The 23,207-nt window shown below is 52.2% G+C and overlaps 9 protein-coding genes across 9 annotated transcripts; 3 read left to right on the forward strand and 6 right to left on the reverse strand.

The window, feature by feature from the left end:
• Positions 1-59: 59 nt before the first annotated feature.
• On the reverse strand, positions 60-2,075 carry GCG54_00005760 (uncharacterized protein; the record flags this gene model as incomplete). The annotated part of the gene is made up of 5 exons (XM_045405776.1): positions 60-291; positions 385-1,081; positions 1,149-1,326; positions 1,415-1,555; positions 1,701-2,075. 5 exons carry the CDS (start codon positions 2,073-2,075, stop codon positions 60-62), a joined length of 1,623 nt encoding a protein of 540 aa, XP_045264174.1.
• Positions 2,076-4,930: 2,855 nt separating this feature from the next.
• On the forward strand, positions 4,931-5,329 carry GCG54_00005761 (LysM domain-containing protein; the record flags this gene model as incomplete). The annotated part of the gene is made up of 1 exon (XM_045405777.1): positions 4,931-5,329. One exon carries the CDS (start codon positions 4,931-4,933, stop codon positions 5,327-5,329), a length of 399 nt encoding a protein of 132 aa, XP_045264175.1.
• Positions 5,330-6,238: 909 nt separating this feature from the next.
• On the reverse strand, positions 6,239-7,300 carry GCG54_00005762 (Vegetative incompatibility protein HET-E-1; the record flags this gene model as incomplete). The annotated part of the gene is made up of 3 exons (XM_045405778.1): positions 6,239-6,301; positions 6,391-7,067; positions 7,162-7,300. The coding sequence occupies 3 exons, from the start codon at positions 7,298-7,300 to the stop codon at positions 6,239-6,241; spliced, it is 879 nt and encodes a 292-aa protein (XP_045264176.1).
• A 541-nt stretch (positions 7,301-7,841) lies between these two features.
• On the reverse strand, positions 7,842-8,717 carry GCG54_00005763 (uncharacterized protein; the record flags this gene model as incomplete). The annotated part of the gene is made up of 1 exon (XM_045405779.1): positions 7,842-8,717. One exon carries the CDS (start codon positions 8,715-8,717, stop codon positions 7,842-7,844), a length of 876 nt encoding a protein of 291 aa, XP_045264177.1.
• A 3,512-nt stretch (positions 8,718-12,229) lies between these two features.
• On the forward strand, positions 12,230-14,419 carry GCG54_00005764 (uncharacterized protein; the record flags this gene model as incomplete). The annotated part of the gene is made up of 1 exon (XM_045405780.1): positions 12,230-14,419. The coding sequence occupies one exon, from the start codon at positions 12,230-12,232 to the stop codon at positions 14,417-14,419; it is 2,190 nt and encodes a 729-aa protein (XP_045264178.1).
• A 670-nt stretch (positions 14,420-15,089) lies between these two features.
• On the reverse strand, positions 15,090-16,233 carry GCG54_00005765 (Acetylxylan esterase; the record flags this gene model as incomplete). The annotated part of the gene is made up of 4 exons (XM_045405781.1): positions 15,090-15,398; positions 15,459-15,538; positions 15,609-15,726; positions 15,901-16,233. The coding sequence occupies 4 exons, from the start codon at positions 16,231-16,233 to the stop codon at positions 15,090-15,092; spliced, it is 840 nt and encodes a 279-aa protein (XP_045264179.1).
• Positions 16,234-18,625: 2,392 nt separating this feature from the next.
• On the forward strand, positions 18,626-19,222 carry GCG54_00005766 (uncharacterized protein; the record flags this gene model as incomplete). The annotated part of the gene is made up of 1 exon (XM_045405782.1): positions 18,626-19,222. One exon carries the CDS (start codon positions 18,626-18,628, stop codon positions 19,220-19,222), a length of 597 nt encoding a protein of 198 aa, XP_045264180.1.
• A 239-nt stretch (positions 19,223-19,461) lies between these two features.
• GCG54_00005767 (uncharacterized protein) lies at positions 19,462-21,030 on the reverse strand (the record flags this gene model as incomplete). Its single annotated transcript, XM_045405783.1, has 1 exon — positions 19,462-21,030. One exon carries the CDS (start codon positions 21,028-21,030, stop codon positions 19,462-19,464), a length of 1,569 nt encoding a protein of 522 aa, XP_045264181.1.
• Positions 21,031-21,680: 650 nt separating this feature from the next.
• On the reverse strand, positions 21,681-22,447 carry GCG54_00005768 (uncharacterized protein; the record flags this gene model as incomplete). Its single annotated transcript, XM_045405784.1, has 2 exons — positions 21,681-22,298; positions 22,370-22,447. The coding sequence occupies 2 exons, from the start codon at positions 22,445-22,447 to the stop codon at positions 21,681-21,683; spliced, it is 696 nt and encodes a 231-aa protein (XP_045264182.1).
• Between the last annotated feature and the right edge of the window lie 760 nt (positions 22,448-23,207).

The raw sequence follows: 23,207 nt of genomic DNA on the forward strand, positions 1-23,207 counted from the left end.
AAAGTAACGAGCCATTGCCTCATGCAACTGTGGTGAGAATATGTAAGGGCAAGCTGCCATCATGGGTTGCAGGGATAGTTGGGCGAATCTCCGTGGTACTGACGGCCCTTGTTGAGGTTCGCGGTCGCCTCCTCCGCACTACAGACCGGGATGCGGATGAGGCCGCCCCTGCGAATATCCATCCTTGAGCCTTTGTATTCGTCGGCGACGGACTTGTCTTTGATGTCCGGCGCCCCCACTGTAGCATCCATCACGTTCTTTCTGCCGTTCTTCTCGAACGTATTGACCGCACTGTCAAAGTCAGTCTTGCTCTACGTAAGTGTATAGGTAGGCCGGCGTCGAAGAAGCCAACTCCAGCAGTGACAGATGTAGGCTTGAACTCACCCAGTAATGAGGTCGTCCACCGTGACGCCTCCCCACTTGTCCAGGTTGCCATCCTGAAGCTGGCCGATGCCACCCAGTATGTCGAGAGTCCATTTGTGGGTCGGGTTGCAGCCGCCGCCGTCCCCTGGATAGTTCGGGCCGCACGAGCCTTGCGGGCCGTCTCGTACACCCGCGAGGATGTATGAGTGTCCATTGGGACATCGCCAACCGACGTTGTACTGCTTTGGCTCCTCAGTGAAGTAATCGCGCGCATCGATCTCGCAGCTGTTGCCAAAATCGACGACAACGGGCGCGGGTCGGTTGGCGGTCCAGGCGGCGGGGATGGCGGCAGCATAGAAGGCCCGCTCGATGTTTTTCTCCTGATTCCAGCTTGCTGTATATCCGTCGTATTCCTCTGCTCGTTTTCTACTGGTCTGTCCTCCCTTGATCATCTTGCCTTCCGAGATGAGATCAGTAAGAATCTTGATGTTGTTTTCTTCTCCGAGGAAGAGCGTCTTAAGTAACTGGTTCGTCTGCGATTTCCAGCTTGTGATGATTGTGTCGTAGATTGCGTTGAACGATACCTCAGCTCGGTCGTCCGAGGCCTTACTCAGCGCGTCGTTGGCAATCGAGGCACCGGCGTTCACAATATTGGAAGTTGCCGCCTCCCATGCATTTGCTTTGCCAGGACTCTGGAAGAAAACCTTTGTCATGAAGGCTGTCAGATTATCAGCAAAAGCTCCAGAGACAAAATAATTTGATAATGGAGCGACAGCTCAAATTACCTCTTCCAAACAAACGTGCTGCTGCTGTGTTAATAGGAATAGGAATCAGCGTCAACAGGAGGTTGAAACGGTCCGTTCCATCGTCCCTTTTTGGGGCAAAAGTGGCGATGAAGTTCTCAGGGTCGCCTTTTAAATCGTTTACGGCATTGATGAGGGTATTGTAGTAGTTCTTGATCCTCTGGAAAGCAAGAATCGTCAGCATTCAACAAGCACGAATGGTTTAGCATACTTCTGTCGAATGCTCGGACCCTTCTAAATCAACTTACCCGGTGGATCGAAGCTATCGAGTTCCAGACTTCGTAGCTCGCGGCTCCCGTGTGGAACTCGGGCTCATCATCGGCGGTGTTGTGTGTGACACAATCCTTGGAGCTTTCGCAGTTAGTCGCAGCCGCCAGATCATCGCAACCCTGCATAAGAATATTAGCCCAAACACTTTCCACTACGCACCAAGATCGGGTCATTCCTTACGACGTCAGAGTCGAAATGGAGAAATTCAGCGACAGCTTGATGGAAGCTGAGTATTCCCTTCTTTTTATAGCATGAAAACCATACGCGGACTGCTTCAGTCCAGGCATCCTGGGCCCCAAGGGCCTCCCATCTTTCAGTGGGGGTGAATGCCGATGGGATGGTGACCGGTCGTATGGTGCACTGCTTTGTAACCCATGTGCCGGTGCGAAGTCCACGCGAATTTTCACAACCAATCGTGTTGGCAACCTTGCCGCTCTTGATGCCCTGCTTGACCATGGCCCAACTGAGTCCAAGGTCGATGCCCTCATGGTCGATGCCGTAGTTGGGCGGATCGTGAAACTTGACGAGGTCCACGGCCCAGTCGATGGTGCCTCCCATATTGTAGCGCTTGTAAAGCTGGGTGCGGCTTTCCTTGAGGTCGTTATCCATGTATGAAACCCAGAGATCACCGTCGACCATGATCTTGGAGTTGCTTTCGGCGTCAGTCCAGGTCAAACTCAGCAACGACAGTCCAGTTTGACGGATCCGACCCAGCCTCGAGACAGGTCACTGGGCATAGGTCCTTGAGAGGAGCCAAGGCATTTATGGAACGAGGAATCAAGCCCGCCAACCCCAATAAGGGGAGGAAGTAGCGTCGGCCCATCATGTAAGACCAAGGTAGCGTTTATCAGCGAGAGAAGGGTCAAAGAGTGAATGAACAGACAAATAATGTCAAGGGAAAGACTGGTAAGGGGCCGCAGCAAGTAGAGGTGCTGTCAATAACCTCAGTCGCTGCTGTTCTTATATGAGAGTCTGGCCAAGCACAGCAAAAAGGCCTGGCCAAACATCGATGATATCAAATTCTCCCAGTCGTTGATCATCTATCACAGCTCCCGTGAGTCGGAAGGGCGGGGTTTGAATTATTGCTCTGCATCAACTTGCACAACAAATTTCAATTTCGGAAGGCCGACCCTGCGCCCAGTCCCCCGCTGATATTTTGAGGCCATCGCCACTGCGGTCTTCTCTAGCTCATCTGCATCAACATGGCACAGTTGCTGGATATGGTAACTGCTCGCCGAGGAATGAGCTAACTTGTTGGATGTTGTAATAACGGACCAGACGAAGATACTGTCCTGAGTCGATCCCTCGGCTGACTTGACCGAACCATGTGTAAATTACCTATTGTTGGGGGCTTTGAAAAGAGAGCAAGGTTTATGGTCTTGGCTTCACAGCTCATGACTTATGTTGCTCAAATAAGAAGGTCGCAAAAGAAGGGACCGGTGAGGAACCGCTTAAATAATGCATTCGTTTGCTCAAAAGGTTGGCTCATTTCCGCTCTCCCGTATTAGCGAACACAGGAGAGTATCACTCCTCCATTCGGGGTTGCGGCCCGCGGAGCGGAAAGTCTTGGCTGCTGTTCCGTAGCCCGACCTGAGGCTTGGCTTCATCTCAGTCACGCAAATGCAAACGTAGGTTCTTACTACGGTCATCTATTCTGCTCTTTCCATCTGTCCAAATTCGCTTCATCACGATCCGCCATCTCTACCTCACCATCCACAACGAAACCACCGCGAAAATGAGAAATCTCAGCTTTTTTCGCTCAACTGTGCAACTTCTCCTCGCAGCCAGCGTTGTGAACGCTGTACGACAGCTTCCTGCCGAATTAGAAGTCGACCTCATTTTCCCGCGCGACAACGAGACGTATGCGCCGACGCAGCTACTTCCCATCGTCTTCGGTTTCAACAATCTTGACGCTGTTTGGCCTCTGAACATTGGTCTCGACGTGAGCGTAACGTCCATCGGTGACGACTTCAATGAGAGCAGACCCGATTGGAAATCGCGCTGGATTGGGTTCCCTGGCAATTGGCTTGACAATATCATCGGAGATTCTCCACCTAGACAGTATCTTCACATTGAGTCGGTCAACATGACCAACGGAACAGCGGACTCGTTCAAACTTCTATGGGAGGTCAAACTCCCATACCGATGCTTTGCCAACAACGACACGGAGGCCGGATGGTCAAACGGACCCGGGCACGCCTCACGTGGAATCTTTTTTCAAACAGCACACGGTGCACAGCGTCCTGATATCGAAGCTGCCGTCAATTCATGCGATGAGTCCGATAAGAACACCTCGGTTGCGGTGCGTATCACCGACTTCAAAAAGACATACTCTTACGACAAGCCATGCCCGGTTTTCGAGACAGATGTAAATCCGGAATGCGCGTTCAAGTCAGCTGCTAAGGAGGTCGCGGCGAACGTGTCTGCCGCAGTGCTACGGAGAATGAGGTGCGAGGAGGGCCAATGGCAGACAATTGCTGCCCCATGCCCACGGAAAGTGAGCGAAGGGTGTGCCACAGGTTTTGTGGTTGGCTGGGCTCTGCTTCCGCTCTTATCAGCCGCATTCACCTTTCTTTGAGTCATTATTATACATACTCCTAGTAACGCGAATTCAACAATGTTTTGTGGTTGCCGCAGCAGTTTTCAAAACCCATCTAGAAAGATATCTGACCATATGCTACTAGCCATGGGCGTCTGAAATTAGTGTCAATATTGGCATGCAGATTATCAGCCTGAAAGGCATGGTTCGGCCCTAAGCGCTTAATATGCAGAGCGCGGGTACCTGACCTTGCTTTTATGATGTGTGCAACTACCAACATTGAAATGACCGTACAGATCATGCATGGACCCCGAAAGCTCTGCCACTCGAAAGCAGGTCCCAACTTGGCATGAGACATTGCAGATTCTACAATCTTGGTATGAGCTTTATGATCGGCTATTGGTGGGCTTTCTTATCCGAGGTGGCAAGCTACCATGTCATGATGCAAAGCAGGATCCAGGCTGACATATGTGCAATAATGAATCACGGGGAAAGTCATCCACAATCGATGTAGCATGATTTTGATCTCGGAGAACAGGAAATGAGAGTTCTAACCTTCCTTGATTCTTCCTCCTAGCCATGTCAACTTTGCCACTTACGCCGGTGGGTAGTCCCGGATAACCGATGAGGGGTCTCCTTTTCTATCACGAGGAGCTCTAGGCAGCCTCTGCAAGTTTGTGGCGCTGCAATTTTCAAAGATGCATGGTCACTTTTAAAGGAGGCAGACGACGACGGATAGACCTAATGAGGAAGCTTGGATGCGCTGGGTTGTTGAGATCGACTCACCGAGACCCAGAGAGCCAGGATATCCTTGACCCGATGACAAGAATCACATTCGCGCAAATCTTGGCTTGAGGCCATTACGTACATCTGCACCGGCATCATCGGCGGATCGCCCACCCAGCCCTCTCCAACGGCCACGCCCAACCCCACGCCGCAGCCCATCCAGGACGGCATGGGTGATAACTGCAACCGTTGGCATCTCGTCAAGGCGGGTGATACTTGCAGTACCATTGCCTCGTCCGTGGGTGTTACCGTTTCTCAGCTTGCGACTTGGAATAAGGGCATCGGCGGCACCGCTTGTACTGGTATGTGGGCAGGGTACTGTCTTTGCACCGGCGTTTCTGGTGGCTCAGGTACGACGCCGCCTCCGGCCAACACCACGCCTCAGCCTGTTCAAGACGGCATGGTTTCCAACTGCAAGAAGTTCCATTTCGTCCAGAGCGGTCAGAATTGTGACTCCATCTCGAAGCAGTATGGAATCACCGTTGCCAACTTTATCAAGTGGAACCCCGCTGCTGGGGCTAGTTGCACCGGTCTATGGGCTAATACCTATGCTTGTGTGGGCCTTTGATTGATAGTCATGTCCGTTGACTAGGCTTGACTGCATGGGCCGTGAGACCGATTCGCTATGAGCGACCTTAATTATTGTTTTTCGTCATGTTGTTTCCTGTTTCATGCGAGTTACTATAGCCTCGTTGCGGTACGCAATTTCAAATCGAGTTTAAACGTTATTTCTACTATTAAATAGCCCTGGAAGTGCGTAATATCCAGTCTAGGAGAATTCATTAACGTCGACTTTGTAAACTACTTCATATTCATGTCTATCAGAGTTTTCGAATTTTAACGTAAGTACGTTTACACTAAGTACGTGATACCAGGAATTTGAAGTAGATGTGTATTCTCATCCTCATAATCCAACTATGAGGCTTCCTTTTTCTTTTTCAAGAATGATAGTGAGAATCCATGGGAAGTTTGAGATTCCGGTTGTTTCGACTTATGCTGCTGCCGCGGGGGAAAAGACTCCAACTGCGTGACAACCACCGCGAACATGCGAACACCGCGAATGATTTTGATATTGATAGTGGCCATGATACCTGAGTCCAATCGCGAATGATTCGATTTCTCCGGCGCCGGCAGAGACTCAATCACTTCCTCGAGCCTGTCAGGCAACATTCCGTCGGAACCTTCCACAAGTTGGACGTTGCCCTGCATTTGATTACACCTCAGCGTTAAAATGACGGCAAAACACCCCTCAAAAGCAGCGCACCAAAACACTACAGCAGCCTTCAACATCCTATCACCATCCGCCGGTAAGGTGAGAGTCATTGATCTTGTAGACTCGTTGGATGCCCACATCTGACGTGGATACAATCGAACCGGTATAAACCTATCGTAGTCTTTGCGGATATACGAGTATGTGAGACAACATTTGCTGACCATGCTCTGGACTGCCCGACTTGTTCGGAGGAGATAAAACTCATTATGGTGTTCGGGGCGAAGTATTTCGCTGGTAGACGAAACCCGAAATTTCGACCTGGCCCTGCTGAGGATGACAGGCTCAGCTTGAAAATGATTCAGACCAAGCACAACAACAGAATCGACGTCTCCTGCAAAGCCGCATGGCAGATGTACCAGAGTTTGGCCCGTAGCGTTCTTTTTGAAAGAAAGTCGAGCGTGGATTCCTAAGTTCGAAATGGATACGGGACCAGCGACTGGGTAGGCTTCGATGCTGCCTGAGTCTTTGAAGAATTTAGGATGGGTAGCGAGAACGCCAATATGGGCGATGTTTTCCTCTGCCTGGGAAGCGTCCCATGCAAAGAGAGAATAATCGTCACTTTGTCTGAGAATCTCCTCTTGCAGACGGATGAACGCCCTTGAGCCTTCTCCGTAAAGTAGGGGCATATGCACATTGAATAGGCCGAGAAGACAATAGGCAATATCTTCCAGCCGTGTCGTTTCTCGTGTCGAGGCCCAGGACATCCTTCGTGCAATGCTAGCACCTGACCAGTCTCCCGATATGAGAGTTATCTCATCTACTTTCGTTGTGGTGTAAATTCGGGAAGCCAAGTTGACTTTCGTTTCGATACGCTGCCACTCCTTGTCGAAAAATACCAAATCGGTGGGAGCAATGAGCTCCTGTAGCGTCCAACCTCGGGTGAACCATCTTGATCTCTCAAAAGACGTGTCCACGGGCTTGCTGGGATCGGAGTAGACTACATCGGCGAGGTATACAAAGCAGGACACTGCCTCTTGGTAATATCGGAACATGGAGTTGATGCCTTCCGAGAGCTCCTCGCTGCTCGACTTGTCTATACAACAAGTGTCAACCCATACATATTTGACAGGGTCCAATAGATACTCATTGACAATCTTGCAGAACCTGGTGATCTTAATCCAACCGACTCTTGCCGTCGACCCGTTTCTGACTGACGTCGTGAAATGTCACTTCATCTTTCTCCCATGTGTGCGACAGAATCGCATATGGTGGCGGAGTGTCAAAGAACTCTTGAATATCGAGATTTTCAATGTGGATCAATCTCATCGTTGGGGATGTCACTGTCGCGAGGTGTATGAATTGCGGCTGACCTGGTAAAATCTGGGTCGAGACGAGACATGGCTCATATTTGTACCGCGACTGTGTACCATCTCCTGGAGGATTGGCTACGATATTTCCACTTTTATATATGCAGGCTGACATACATGGCGCAGATGAGTGCTTCAACCAGAAGTGATGATAGGCCCATGGGGCTAGAACAGCCTAGAGTATTTTGCACATTGACATAACCGAGTTTGAAGCTATAGCGTAAGTGCGAATACGAGGGCAGGTCACGTAAGACAGATAATGGCCAATTGCGACGCCTGGCGCGTTATTTTGTAACCCCTGATGACATACGACCTGCGTGGTGCAGCAGACATAGTAAATATTCAGCGGTGTCACTTTTGAGACTTTTGATGACGCATGGGTGTTATTTTGAAAATTGCGAATTGGCCGCGTCTTCGGCAATGAGACAGAAATAATAGTTGATCCAAACAACACGCAACAGATCAGCAAGTCTATTTCAGAAATTCTCTGCACCACCAGATTAAATACGAGATTCCTTGGTGTTCGGAGGCATGAATACTCCAGCTGCGCTGAGCTGCACCGCTCCACGGTTGTATCGGTCAGGATACAACTTCATCACTTCTTTGAACACCTCTTTTGCATCTTTTGGCCCCCTTTCAACGATTTTCCCGAAGTCTTGAATGTACTTCTTCGTCGCAGCAAGGTGCCAAACCCCATCAATCTCCTGAGCCTGTCGATGTCCTGGGATATCATAAACCGGGTCCAGTGCCTCGACCTTCTCGACCGCTCTGATCCATTCGTCGCGCTTCGCCTTGGTGTTGGCCTCGTAAAGCATCTGGTGCACCTGTCCGTAAACAACGTCTCCACACGCAGCGAGCTTGAGATTTGGTTGCCAAAGCACAGTTGAAGCGTACGTGTCGCTGTGCCCGCACTCAATGGCATGAAACTCCCAGCGGTCTTCAAGTTTGAACACGTGGTTGTGCAAGGCCTGCGGCAGAGCGAACGGCTTGTAGATTTGGCCGGGGAAGCGTGACTCCCAGACCTGATTGAAGTAGCCTTCTTCGATCTCCTGTTCCATGTGCTTGATGGTGCCGACGGTCGCGAGCGGCACAACCTCCGGAAAGCGTTTCAAGAGAAGAGGGAGTCCTGCCCAGTGATCTATGTGCCCATGGGTAAAGTACGCATAGGAGAGTTTCCTATTGGGTGCGACCTTTTCAATCCATGCAATGAGTTCCTCTGTCTGCTTGATCGTGATCGGGGTGTCGATGAGGACGGCTTCTCTGGTGGAGTAGACGAGGGTGCAAGAGATTGGGGACCAGAATATTGTAGTATCACGACCAGGGACTTTGGCGGAGATGGGAGGTGCGACGTAGACTGCGGCTCTTAATTCGGCCATTTCAGTTGATTCCACGAGGTAAAGGTTGTGTGATTATCACAGCTGCTTTGCAAGCCCAGTTATTGAGAACTTGTTGGTGCAAAATCACGGGTGGATTCATTCGCTCTTTTTAACTGTGAATATTGCAGCCGACTCAACGAAAGTCTAATCAGCACACTCGATAGGCCGAGGTTCTAAGATGTACGGGAAAGTCACTGCGTGCTATGATATGACGCCTCAAGTGGGATTCGGACTAGTTGAATAATCCATAATTCGGTCAACCGTCACTTCTGTGCGGGGAGCCTGTGCATATTCGATCCAACGACGCAACTCAACTGTGAGTTTCTCATCACATGGAATGAAAAATGCCAGGATACTATTCATCTCGTGTTTTTCATGACTTGAAATGCGCGGCAAACGACAAGCCGATGTAGTCTACGTGAACACCGGGGCCTTATACCTCCACCGTCGGGAAAGGCTGGATCAGTAATATAAAATGTCTTCCCCGCACCAAGTCCATCCCACCCGATCCGTAAGGCTGCTGACGAAATTCAAGAATTCTACACCGCAGTGCCATTCTCATTCTTTTAAGTATTGCATCACCTCGAGCCCTGGAGCCCAGAGAGTGATGGCTCAGAGACGTGTGCGCTCGGATCACTAATCCAAGAAATGCCCAGCCGGGAGCGAAGGGGCTATGGCTGGGGGCAATGTTCGAGATGGGAAGACAAGAACAAGGAGGTGGACCATCCTGTTTCACTGTCGCCTTGATCAAAAAACGGGAGACGTTGTCGATTGTTCATCAATGGCCATAGAGATATTTTGTGCATGCTCTTGGCAATGCATAAAATGCACTCTGACAAGCTGTCACAACACCTTGATCACAACACCTCAAGCATGCACCGCACCACTGTAAGTTTTATACGGCTCATTTTATGTTCTTTACAGTCCAAAGAAATAGAGCGTTTAATTTGACGACGGACTTTTTCTCATCTGTCAAGGCAGACTGTGTCGATATCCCTTCAGTCCGGATTGTCAAACGTCTAGGCGTCTGTAGTCTCAATGAGATACGTAATCGAGAGACAGGCGAATTGATCATCGGAGATGTGAAATTCGGCGAGCAGGAGAGGAGAGCCTCCACTATTCGGCGAAAGGAGTACTGTGGTCATCAGGTTTGTCATTACTGTGAGAGAACCGGCGAACAATGCAACCACTGGCAGCCATCCACTCTGAACACCACTTGGCGAGAGAGAGGTCTATCAAGACTTAGAATGCAGTGCAGCAGGGCTCGTGGTCCCTTTTGTATCAGAGAGCTGATGAAGCTGAGTGTCATGTCGGGGGGCGCATAGATGACTCGCGCAGTTGGGGCGCAGGAGCATCCCGGTTTCGTGCCAAAGCGAGGGGCTCGCCAGGTTTTTATGACCAAGCAGCGCACCGCATGGATCGGGAAGCATTCATGGTCGCATTTTTGCCCATTCCAGCTGTCATGATAATGTGAAGACGCGCAATTGGCCATGAAGAAACAAGATTCCCACTGAACTGACCCCTGCCCGGCCCATATCAGGGGCCCGGGTCACAGTGAATCCGACCAGCAGCGGGGACCCTTGCCAGGGGTGGGAGGACGGGCCTTGGATGAGGTCAGTGACAGGCAGCGAGGTCGCTGTAGAGTGACCCCAACGAAATAACCTTAATGCTTAACCCTAACTTTGCTGGCGCCCTTTCAGCGGCCAGTGTCTACCGGCTCCAACCCCTAGGTGCTCTCCTCCTCATCCACCACCACCACCCGCATCTGCCCCAGTGCCCTCTGTGACGAGCTCCCCGAAACCTCGGAACCGCTCTGAGCCCCCTTCCTTCGCCCTGCTGGACTGCTCGTTATGTGGAAACTGAGCTGATTCCGTTTCGTACCTCCTCGTTTTTCGTCCTAAGCATGCCTGTCCAGGTGGGCTCTTACAAGGGCTTAATCTTGGCAGATCTTGGCGGGGGTTTCGGATGACCCAGGACGGAGAAGCTGCAGGCTCTTCACACGCACTAACAGCTTGAATCCCGGCGCTGTGGCCCTGTGCCCCGGAGCCACCCCTGGGCGCCGCCACGTTCGTCTGGTCCCTCTGAAAGTCTGAGGGTCGCAGCGAGAGATCATGTTCGCTGGGCCGCTTCGAGTACCACATGGCTGCTGACATGTGTCAGGTGCCGGTGGGGGTTTGAGGCGCTGCGTAGAGAGAAACAAACGGGGACGACTTCATGCGATGTTATCAGCTCTTTTGGGGGGGACAGAGAGGATTGTGTATTGAGGTGTTGGACATTACTCTTCATGGCTAGTTTTCCCCCAAGAAAGCATGAAGTCGTCAAGAGTTCATCAGACCTGGATAATGATGGAGGGCTTAACCCAAGACTAAGTAAGGATTGGCACCAAGACATGACATTGCCACCATCTTATCCCGCGGCACGACGGCCAAGATCATGATCGCAAAGATTTTCTCATGATCACCACACCCAACCAGGGGAAGACTTGCAAGGTGCAACCAGTCAACAACATCCAGTTTCACGTTGGAGGCCCAGCCAGAGCTGAGCTCGCGTCTTCCACGGCTTCACTCGATTCCGGATTTCCTCTTCTGATTTCGAGGGGCCGTTGCTAGTCCGACATGGCAAACAACCCCTGAAGATCCCGAGCACGAGGGCTAAGCCTCGAGTTCTGCCTGTGGCCCGACAGATTCTGCCCTCGACATTCAGCCCTGGCTAAACTCCCCTGCCAGAGCCGCAGAGCCAAAACAGACGGACCCTGGTCTTTCATCCCTTCCCTCGGAAACCGTCCCGTCACTTTTCAGATGGCAGCGAGACTTGTGATCCCATCTTGGCCCGGTTACAGCCGCGCTGGAAACCTGCTAGTGCACCCAGTACCGCTGTCTCTCGCCTACAGACCCTCACCGCATCCAGCACGGCTTCAGCCTCCATCACGATCTAGCCCAATGCTCGACATCACGTCTGAGAACTCGCTCACGCCTTGCTACCCCCGGTCCCCGGCTCCCCACGAATGTGACGACAACACCACGTCTCCATCACCCTCACACCACGCTCCGGCACTCCCATGCCCAGGCCATGATCAGGAAAAGCCACCACACCTCCTGCCCTGCTATCGCCCGCGCGCATCCGATCTTCCGTGCACCGGTTGTTGCGGACGATGTGCATTGGCAAGACCCATCCCAACCCAGCAGCCAAGGCTCGCGATGACCAGGCCCCGTCTGATATAATGACTTGGCTCCCCTCCTTTGCAGAGATGTAGTGATCAGCAGGTCTGTCCCCCTTCACTTCATCCGCACGCGCGCCCTCTTTCATTCGTTTCTTCACGCAGCTAGCCCATCGCCAGCTCGCTGCGGCTTTTTGTTTACTTCGTTTCATTCAACAACTCAGAGACCGGTATCTCGACCCCATTCAGAGGCGAGCCTCGTACATTCCTTTATTCCTTTTTGTGTCTTTCCTTCTATTCGACGTCCGGATCCTCAAGTAAATGATATCTACACACACCCAACCACTCGATAACCATGTTACTTTCAAGATACGCAATCCTCTCATGGCTGGCCTCAGTGGCGTTGGCTGCCCCGAACCCTCCAGCAGCGGCACCTGCTCAGTGCGAGCCGAAGACCGAGACCATCGTCCACACAGTTCATGTACCGACAACAGTCCACGAGGTCAAGACGGAGACCGTACACGTCACGGTGCCAGGGGAGAAGGAAGTTGTCCATGTTACAGTCCCTACCACAATACATGAAGTCAAGACGGAGGTCAAGCACCTGACCCAGACGGAAGTCAAGCACGAAATTAAGACGGAAGTCAAGCATGTAACCGTCACCGCACCGCCCGAGACGAAGACCGAAGTCAAGCACGAGGTCAAAACCGAGGTGAAGCACGTCACCATCACCGCTCCTCCGCAGGTAGTCAAGGAGACGATCACCAAGAAAGAGGAGGTTAAGGTCACCGTTCCGGTACACGTCACACAGACGGTCCCAGTACACATCACGAAGACGGAGGTCAAGACAGCCATTCATACCGTCGTTCAAACCGCGCCGCCAGTGGTCCACACCGTGGTCGAGACGAAGAAGGAAGAGGTCAAGGTCACGTTCCCAGTACACGTCACGCAGACGGTTCCAATCCACATCACCCAAACCGAGACAGCGGTACACACTGTCGTCCAGACTGCCCCTCCTGTCGTTCATACCGTTGTCGAGACCAAGAAGGAGGAAGTCAAGGTCACGGTTCCGGTACATATCACGCAGACCGAGACAGCCATCCATACGGTTGTCCAAACGGCGCCTCCCGTTGTTCATACCGTCACATCCGAGCGCATCGTCTCCGCACCTCCCGTCACTCAGCATATCACCAAAGAGGTTCCCGTTGAGAAGATTATCACGCATGTGGCCACCGTCGTTCAAACCCTGCCGCCTGTCGTTCACACGGTGGTTCAGACTGCACCTCCCGTTGTTCATACCATTACCCAGGTGGCCACCGAGACTCTCCACATTACCCTACCCCCTCAAGTCGTCACCTCCGAACGAGTTGTGTCCGCGCCCCCGGTCACTCACGAAATCACCAAGGAGGTTCCCGTGGAAAAGATCATTACCCACGTGGCGACCGTTGTTCAGACTCTGCCGCCTGTTGTTCACACGGTGGTGCAAACCGCTCCGCCTGTCGTCCATACCGTTGTCGAGACTGCTCCTCCTCTGGTCCACACCGTTGTCCAGACCGCTCCTCCTCTCGTTCACACAATCACTCATGCGGTCACCGAGACAGTCCACGTCACTCTGCCTCCCCAAGTCGTTACGTCCGAGCGAGTTGTCTCTGCTCCTCCCGCTCCTCCCGTGACCCACGAAGTCACCAAGGAGCTACCGGTTCACGTCACCCAGGTCGTGACCAAGGAGCTCCCAATCGAGAAGATCATCACCCACGTCGCCACAGTCGTCCAGACCCAGCACGCAGTCCAAACTGTCACTCTCCCTCCTCACGTGGTAAAGGAGACCGAGACGGTGCACGTCACCCTTCCTCCCCATGTGGTCAAGGAAACCGTTCACGTGACTCTTCCTCCCCATGTGGTGAAGGAAACAGTGCACGTCACCCTGCCTCCTCACGAGGTCAAGGAGACCGTGACGCTGCCGCCGCATACCGTTCACCAGGTCGTCCACGTCACGCAAGTAGTCAGCCACTGCGCCACGACCGTGACAGCCGGAGCCGGCCATGTTGCCTCTCCTCCTCCGGCGGCACACCCCATGCCGCCGCCCGCTCACGAGGCCGCGCCGCCGGCCCATACCATGGCACCTCCCCCGGTGCAACATACCCCGCCACCGGCAGTGCATACCATGGCCCCTCCGGCCCAGCACACTCCTCCCGCAGCGGCACACCCCGCGCCATCTGCGCCGCCGGCTCACCAGATGCCCCCGGCTCACGTAGCTCCCCCGGCTGAGGCCATGCCCGCCCACCCTCCGGCCGAGACACCGGCCGCCCCTCCCGCTCATCAAGCGCCGGCGAGTCCTCCCGCACATGAGGCTCCCGCAGCCGAGAAACCTGCCGAGAAGCCTGAGGAGAAGCCCGCTGAGAAGCCTGAAGAGAAGCCTGCCGAGAAGCCAGCGGAGGCCGAGAAGCCCGCCGAAGAGAAGAAGCCTGTCGCCGACAAGCCCGCTGAGGAGAAGCCTGCTGAGCCTGCAAAGCCAATGATGAGATTCATGCGGCGTAAAATCTAATGAGGGTGATGGGAGAAAGTACAGTGCGACTCACGACGATAGGAAGCCGGGGAGGATAGGAACATTGATATATGCCTTGAAAGACGCAAGGAACTAGGAATTATCTTTCTTATATGTAATCTAAATATTAGACGGTAGCGATGACGCTGGACGAAGTTTGATACCCTGTCAGCCTGCCTTCAATGAGACTTAATACCTCTTATGATTGAATTGCTTTTTATTTCTACCACTGTATTTGAGTAATTCCTTGAAGTGGTGAATTCTAAAATGAGACCAAATGCTTAGCCCAAGGAATGCAGCAACATGACAGAATTTTGTGATTGACGAGGAACTACCAAAAGACCGTTTAAGTGATCTACAATGGGCTTGCCGTTTGGTTATCGACAGCAGGTGGATCGTTCGGTCCGTAGACTCGGACCGACGAACACGGACATTGGGATATATTAAGCAGTTATCACGGCATCCCACTCGCCGCGATTAGACTTTGCGGACCTCTTCTAGTAACACGGCAAGTCCCGAAGGAGGTGATAACCACAAGCCATCAATGAGCAATCAAGGATACTGGAAGCCTCGTACATCTCGTTACTATGCTAAGTATCATATTGAATCGTAACATCCATTATGGGGTATTCGTCGCGCGCTGCCATTCCGTCATCTATGTGCAACATATTTACATCAGGAAAGCCGCGAGCATCGTCAGTCCAGCCATCGACACGAGCATGCCCGGACCAGTGGCACCAGCCCCTGATGCCGGAACGGTAGAAGGCGTCGGGGTGGCCGAAGGAGACGTGCTGTTCGTCTTGGAGGCGTTGAACTGGGCGACGACAAACTCCACAGCGTCATCGGTGTAGTTGCCAAAGTACGAGCCGTGGACCTTGGTGTTGTTACCGATGTCGCAATAGACGTCGCCCGTGTCGCACCACGACGCGATCTTGGAGGCGTACTGCTGGCATGCAGTAGTGTTATCGCGAGGGAAAATCTAGAACAAGCATCGAGTCAGTGTCTCGCATCAGTAGTTGCACATCTTGACTCAACGTACGCCGTCGCGAGTGCTCGTGCCGCGGTTCCAGGTCGAGTTGGCGGTATGGGTTGGGTCTCCGAAGAGAATGACCGCAATTACTACGAAAGAATCAGCGTTCAATGTCCGAAAAGTCCACGCCGTACAAGCTCTTCGTGAGCTTTTACATACCGCTCTGATCGACGATGGAAGATGCAATTGGCGCTGTGTGGTTGAACTCTAAATCCAGCGCCTCGCCAGCGTCTTCGTCGACGCTGCCGCACAGGGTATCACCCGTCACTTGCGCACCCTGCGTTCATGCACGTCAGCGGGAAGAAGAAAGCAAAAAGCGCAGCCTCATCGCATGTTCGTGTCCAATCATCGTCCGCGCTCATTGCGCCCGAAGAATGTCTCGTCCCAAGTCATGTCATGAACTCCCGTCTCAAGCTTAGGAAGATGCAACATTGACAGCTGTCTCACGTACCTGGGAATATCCGAGCAGGGCAACCTTTGAGTCGGGACACCTCGAGCTGTATGCCGTCAAGGCCAGGTTCATGGCGATGTCGCCATCTTCCACTGAGACGGAGTAGTTGTCGAAGGTCGCAGGGTAATCGAGCGGCTCGATCTGGGACCCGGGGATGGCGGCGACGACGCCATTGGCGACGCTGCCGATCCGGCCAACACCAGCTGGCTCGTTGCTGCCACGTGCGACGATGAGATGAACTCCGCTGGCGCAGGTGCTGGTCGAGTTCTGCGCGGCAGCGCTGGCCGCAAATAGGCCGGCGATCGCGGCGGTGGTCCTCGTCGTGGATCTCATTTTCGGCCAGGTTCGGTCGTGGATGATGAGCAATGGTGAGACAGGATCGGTTTGGTCGGATCGGACGGTAGACGAAGAAGCTAGCAGGCAGAGGAGGGCACAGAAGGAAACCGGGGAGGTCGGAGGGAGAGAGGTATTCATCTCGCCAGCCCAACGGGATGAATGACGTCGCAGACCTCAACGATTCTTGGCGCAGAGGCTGGCATGGTGCATCCGTACGCGCATTGCTAAGCAGCATTGCATGCCCGCGAAAAGGGCCGGCGAGGCAACGCCATCCCATCGCAAGTGCCGCACTGCCGCGCCATCAGCTCGTCGAAATTGAGCCCGGCGCAAATATCGGAACGCCGGGGTGGCTGCGCTGCTGTGTTGTGATCGCCAGGGGTACCCCGTCGTGGCCGAACGGCGAATCAGACGGAGGTTCATCGTCCCCCGGACGCCATGGATCGTCGACCACATGTTCGGACTGTCGTTCAAGTCGGCCAGGGGTCCAGGTCCAAGTCCGAAGTGGCTTCCGCGTGGGGTTAGCGCCTCGTGGTTTGGCTCGTAGATATGACTAGAAATGGCTGGAGCTACATAGGACAGAAGCTGTGCTGTGTGGGATGGGCGGAGGAAGATGGAAGAGCCTCGGCATTGCGTCCGAATAGAGCATCGTTCCTGTACCCCAGGTCCCTTAGGCGCGTATTTCCTGCTTTTATGTCCACTATTGGGCCCGCTTCTGGCCGTGTGACCCGATGAGGTTGGGAAGTTGGAGACGGACGGGCTGGGGATGCGGGGATGGCGGATGCGGGGAAGAGGGAACGGGACGCCCGGCCGGTTAGCTTGTTGGTTCATTCATGCAATTGAACAAGTGATGAGTTGTTCTCTATGAACCAAGACGGGTAGAGGATGAGATTGCAAAGGATTACGCAGCTCATTCTACTTTGGATGGAGGTAAGGTTGCGGGTTGGCTGCAATTGCAGGATGGATGCAACCTTGACAGTTACTTTGCCAAGGTCGAGCCCCGTTGCGTCAAATTGTGAATTCTCCATCCGTTGCTTGGCAAGCACTTACCCTTGTCATCGCAAAGCCACAGACGAGAATAATGTCCACGAACTTAACACTGCAGCAAACAAGCCCCTGCTACGTTCAGAGAAGCGTTTACAGCTTTGATTCCCAAGGTCTCGAAGCTCGGATATCGAACAGTTATTGACACTTGAGGTCTCTTCAAAACTTTCAGTGCCATCTTCTGTCCAGGATTAGGTGCAAGCGGCTTTGAGACACTGATTCTACCATGTAGACGAAAGAGTCGGTCTTGGCTGCCTCCACCTTGCACTATCACGCCAAAATACATCTGAATTGGCATCAGGCCGCCAAGGTTCGCAAAGCGCGGGCGAGTGAACCAATTAGAAGGTGTGGACTTCGACCTCAAAATGCAATGGCGAATTTGCCTTTAGACACGTGGTGCACCTGTGATGAAACAAACGGCTCACTTGGGAAGTTGAAAGTATAACTATGGTGTGTTGTGTCTTAAACCCACAAGATGTCAGCTAATGTGGTTGTCTCCCGACATATTGCCAAACAGAACGTGTAACCTTGCTAAGGCTCGTGGATCCACACGAAAGGCGAGCTGTCATAAGCAGGGTCTGTCTGCATATCCCCTATGCAAATAGATGCTTGTTGGTGAGATAGCCATCTCTCTGTTACTATGCTGCCTTTTTGAAGCTTGTTTTAGATTGACAACTGAGGACTTTCACGTCTCCAAAGCCTGTGTGGTGTGCTTTGTGTTTCTGTTTTTCTGATATTGTAGCCATGTTGTCCGCAGATTGTTCCTGCCACTGACTTTGATTATGTGGAACAACGTTGTCTTGTGTTTGCAGCCCTCTTCATTCAGGATGCTCGAGCTGCTGACCTCACAAGGCCTGGACGAGACATTGCTGCCCAAGACTCAGATATACGGCCGTTCATGTCGACGACTATTGCTACGATATACAATCTGAAGCTTTATTCAGCTAGTTCGCAACATCTCCAATGACCTTTAGTCGTACGTTCACGAGGACACGAAAATCAGCACCATCAGCCTGACCACCGCCACTCCATCTCTACCAAAGACTTTCTACTCGCCGAATCCTCCATAGTCGGTTACGTCGTGACCCAAGATACCAGCTGGCATAAGACATCATCCATCACGCGGAACAGCTCTCGAAAGCTCTGGAGCATGAAAGGCTGGAGCCTCACATTGGGAGACAGCCAGGTACCTTAGTGTAAGCAAACAGGCTTCGTATGACCTCAAGTATAAATACGGGGCCAAATGGCCTTGCTCAAGAAGAAGAGGTCAGTATCAATTGCTCAGAGACACATGAAATAAACACAAATCATCTGAATCTTGCCATCACTCCAGCTTCTACAACTTACAATGCACTTTGTATTTCTTCTTTTCGCCTCGATCGCTGCCATCGCTGCAGCTTTCACGCTCCCCAAGGATGCGGCGGACGGTTTCTACGTAGCCTACTACAACGAAACCGGCCATGAAGTTCACCTCAAGGACCCCGACATGTCTAGCCTCGACGCCCTTGTTACAAGTAGCCCTGCCCACCCTCAGATCCGCGGCACTACCCCTCTGGTACTGCCACGTGACGGCGAGACCTGTTGTGGTTGCAAGTACAGAATGAACAGCGGCAATTGTGACGGCGCAGTTCAGGGCCTGAAAAATCAGATGAGGAAGCAAAGGCTGGGCAGGGCATTTATCAACCCTGGAATGGCTTGGTACGAGATCAGAAGATCAGGCTCTGCCCGCCCGGTTGTGGCTTTCCTGTGCCGCACTAGGGGCGCCGGAGTTGGGGACATCGATGTCTATACTTATACCCAGAAGTTGCAGGAGATCACTGGATCATGTGGGCTGTATGTTCCTGGAACGAAGGCGCTCGGCGCTCTGAGGGTCGGATACATGATTTACAATGAGGGTGAGGACTTTTGCAGATCGGCGACGGGTTCTACTCAGAACAGATGTTAAGGGAACCATGAAGGGCTACGGGAGGACGAAGTATTTCGGTGAGATCAGAAACATTGGCATGGGCCGGTAATCTGTCAGGGGGGTTGGAATATACTCTTTAGCTCTACAGTCTGTCTTTCTCGTCGTGGCTTCATAAGAATCACACTCGTTTATAATTTCTTGTCGTTCCGCCCCTTGGTGTTCTGACTTGAAAGGTCAACATACTACACGCATGAGGACCACCATGTCGAAGGCACAGTCTATTCAGCCAAACCTGAAGGTTGTTGAATATGCACCCGCGTCTTTGAGCCACATGACTGTGAAATGAATGGGTTCGCTGGAGAATTGCCCATGTCCATCTTCCAGATCCGTTGTTCCATCGTCCTGTCCCACCACCATTCGTCGTTATCCCAGATTGTTCTTCGGGAACCAATCTCATGGAACTGTCTCTTACTCCCTGCCTGGCACACCATCCACGGTTCTTCGTAATGCCGATATTCGTTGTCTGTATCTTTCACCTCCGCGAGATCTTCAGATATCCAGCAATTAGCCCAGACGCGCTTCCCATCCAGCCACTCCGACCCCCATCGAGCTTCCTCCCTTGGCCTGTCCCAATCTCCCGAGTAAAAAGCGACTTTCCTCAGTTGGCCACCCTCATTCTTCTCCACCAGGAATTCAAACATATCTTGTGCGCTCGCAACATCCAGCCGCGGGTGAGCAAACTCGTCCTCACCCGGGCCGCAGTTGCTGCTCATTTCCATTTTCCATCTCTCCCGGCCCAACATTCTGTCCTTCCGCGCATCAATGGCTCTGCGACAGTAGCTCGCCATATCGAAGAATAAGGTCGCGTTCTCCAGCTTGGGGAACTTTGTGGCGAGGGATTCTAGGTGTCTGTACGGCCAGACATCATTCTGCCGCATGTCAATCGTGATGTCACGCAGATTGGGAGCCATGATCCCTAGCTCTGCGATCTGCTCCGGGTTGATGGACGATCTCCAATCTGCCTCTGCCTCGGACGCCCTCCACTCAAGACTCGTGAGTGACTTTGCGTGATGGCGAATGGCAGGTTCAGCCAAACGCCACGGTCTCCGGCTGCTCAACCATGCCAGATGTGCAAGCGAGTTCTCCGGCAGCGCTGTAATCAGGTCTCCTGCCCAAGGCCCGCGGGCCGTCAGAGATGTGAGAGACTTGAGGTGCGGTGCTAATTGGGTGGAGTTGGGCGCATGGCTCTTAGACCTCGAGAAAATGCTTGGCTCTGGTGGGATGAGCACGAGTGTTTTTATGTGGGAAAAGTCCATTGCTTCAAGCCACAAGTCGAGATTCGTCATCTGCTTCTGCTGCTCCGAGAGCCACACCCACTTGAGCCATCTCCAGGCCTTGCCGGACCCGAGCCAGTCGAGGTACTTATGGAAGGTCGAGTCGGTGGTTGACATCATTTTGCGCGCCTCTTCCCACGGCTGTTCGTTAAATCTGTAGCCCTCTAAGTCGAGGACTTCTAGTTGTGACGGGTAGCGCGAACCCGAGGGGTACTGGAAGGGAAAGTCATAGCGGTCAGGCTCAAACTCGCCCTGGAGCTTGGTGAAAAGCAGCTTCAGACTTTTGACGGACGAACAGTTGGAGAGCGTATTGTGTATTTCCTTCATGGTTTGCATCTCGGGATCACTTGGGTCTTCAAGCCTCCCATAGAGATATTCGCTATACTGCCCAATCGGAAGGACAGTGTCAATGACACTTGGGCACTGAAATGGTGGGTCAAAGAACTTGATCGTGGCCATTGCCCCGATAGTGAAGAAGGCAAAGCTGAACATGCACAGTAGAGGAGAGTCCATGGTTGATGCTTTTGGCGTGAGTCTCATCGCTGTGAAACGCAATCACAGCTAGTAAACAAGAATATGTCGTCTGAAACATTTGCTGCAGTGGGAACGGAAATTTTAATCAGAAAGTAATGGCACACGTGTCAAAGATGCAATGTCAAAAGTGAAGTGTCATCTCCAGACGACATTCCAGGCAGCCATTATCTTCCACCAGTATCCACAACTAGCCATTCTTGGCAGATCCACTAACTGCGGTCGATCCGGCGAACACTCTGAATGGTTCTGAAATCGTCTCAGGGGAACAATTAAGTCCAATTGCTTGGAGCCTTCATTTCCGAGGGAAATTCAGACCAAACACTAAGGCTTCAGAGAGACGTAAAGAGGGATCTATCGTACGATACGAGAACAACTGGTCGAAGTATGCGGGTTTTCGGGATTGCAGAGCAGGTCGCTCAGCATCGAAACAGACACAAGGTGGGCTTTGGAATATCTGTCACGATATATTCACACAGGCTTCCTGATATTCAAAAATTATAAACTTAGCAATGCCAACATAAACATCAATAGAGTTCAAACATTCTACGAAACTGCTTCTTTCCACGCTTTCCTTCGCCGATATCTTCTCAGTCTCGCCGTCGCACGAAAGCTGCCGGAGAGGTCGCCGCCTACTCCCTAACTTTCCATGTCGTCCCGTCATCATCGAATCTCACTCCCGCAAAAGCCAATGCAAGGTCTTGGAAGTCCTCTCGGCTGTCTTGGGCGCTCTTGATTTTCCTCGCCAGAGCGAAGTCGAGAAGAACGGCTTTGTCGTCCGATGTCCTGATCACAATGTTGCGGACAGAGGTTAGATCGCCGTGAATCCAGCCCGCATCATGCATCCTCTTGACAGCCTCCAATGCCTTCTTCGCATCGTCCTTGTTGTTGGGGTCTGCGAAGCGCGACTCGATGAACTCGATCAGAATTCCTTCTTCATCAACACCGCAATCATCATAGACAAGCGCTCCAAACTTTGGTCCTACGTCCTTGCCATCTATAGCTTTGTAGGCATCCTTCTCTTTCAAGATATGTTGCTTGTTGGAATAATCCTTCTTCAATATCCACGTGACGCTCCGATCCCATCCGGCGGCGGTCTCCCCGGTCACCGTCGCCTTGAATGCGTTCCCGTCTTTGCCACCCCCCACGTTTTCACCAATTGTCAGCTCATCTAAATTCAGCTCGCCGAGAAGGTCGTCGCCACCTTCTCGCCAGAAACCATCAGGCTTCCGTTTCTCGATTGTAATATGCTGTGGTGCCCAAGCATCGAGTGTAAGCGAAGAGCAAAAACTGCCAGAAAGCAAGAGTAAATAGACGTTACCTCAGATGCAGATACGGGGTGGCCAAGTACAACCTGGACACCAATGAGACCGAGCAGTTGAAAGGTAGGAAAGTGCATTTTGTCAAAGATATGAGAATCGTAGTGTGAAACAAGTGGTTACTGTGGAACAACTTCGCTATGGACCATGAATGACCTCCAAGTGGACATCTGCATGTTTAATATTCGCGCGCTCTTATAAACTTAAGAGGTGGCTTTTACTCAAGGTGTTGTCACCCATTCGGGCGATAATACCTGTAGTCAACCTGTGGACTGTGCAAATGCTCTTCATGTGGCTGAGCCTCGGAATTTTCGAATGCATTTCACCGTCGTCAGCACGGAGTTGGGGGCTTAGACAGGACTCTGAGGATTTCAATCTCAGCTTATGTGCTCGGACTTTTGGCGGCTGGACACTAGGTGATCAATATGAGCTGACATGGTGTTTTCTTCGCACTTTCGGCTTTTTCGCGAAAAGAAATAACCCCTCGGATTGGTTTCTGTAAGCACCTCAAGAGAGCACTGCTCGGTTTAACATACTGGCTTGAGTCCGAAGCTGACATGTGGCATGCATCAAGATAGTACTGAGGCTCTATCCTTGGATAACCGTAATCTGAAATGCGTGATTTCAATTACGTCCATTGGATGGCACTTGCACTTGCCAAAGAAATCACCTAGAGAAACCTTCATTTCCAGATATGGCATTCCACATGAGCAAAAAGACAAAAAGAGGCGGCAGATAGTTGAAGGGTCAAAGAACATCACTAGTATTTCAGACGTTCCAGCACGGAATGCAGACGTCAGCTGTGTGGACTCTGCAAACTTTATGTCGAGTTCATTTGCT

This window comes from Colletotrichum gloeosporioides (assembly GCF_011800055.1).
Source record: "Colletotrichum gloeosporioides strain Lc1 chromosome Unknown consensus_47, whole genome shotgun sequence".
Taxonomy (NCBI): domain Eukaryota; kingdom Fungi; phylum Ascomycota; class Sordariomycetes; order Glomerellales; family Glomerellaceae; genus Colletotrichum; species Colletotrichum gloeosporioides.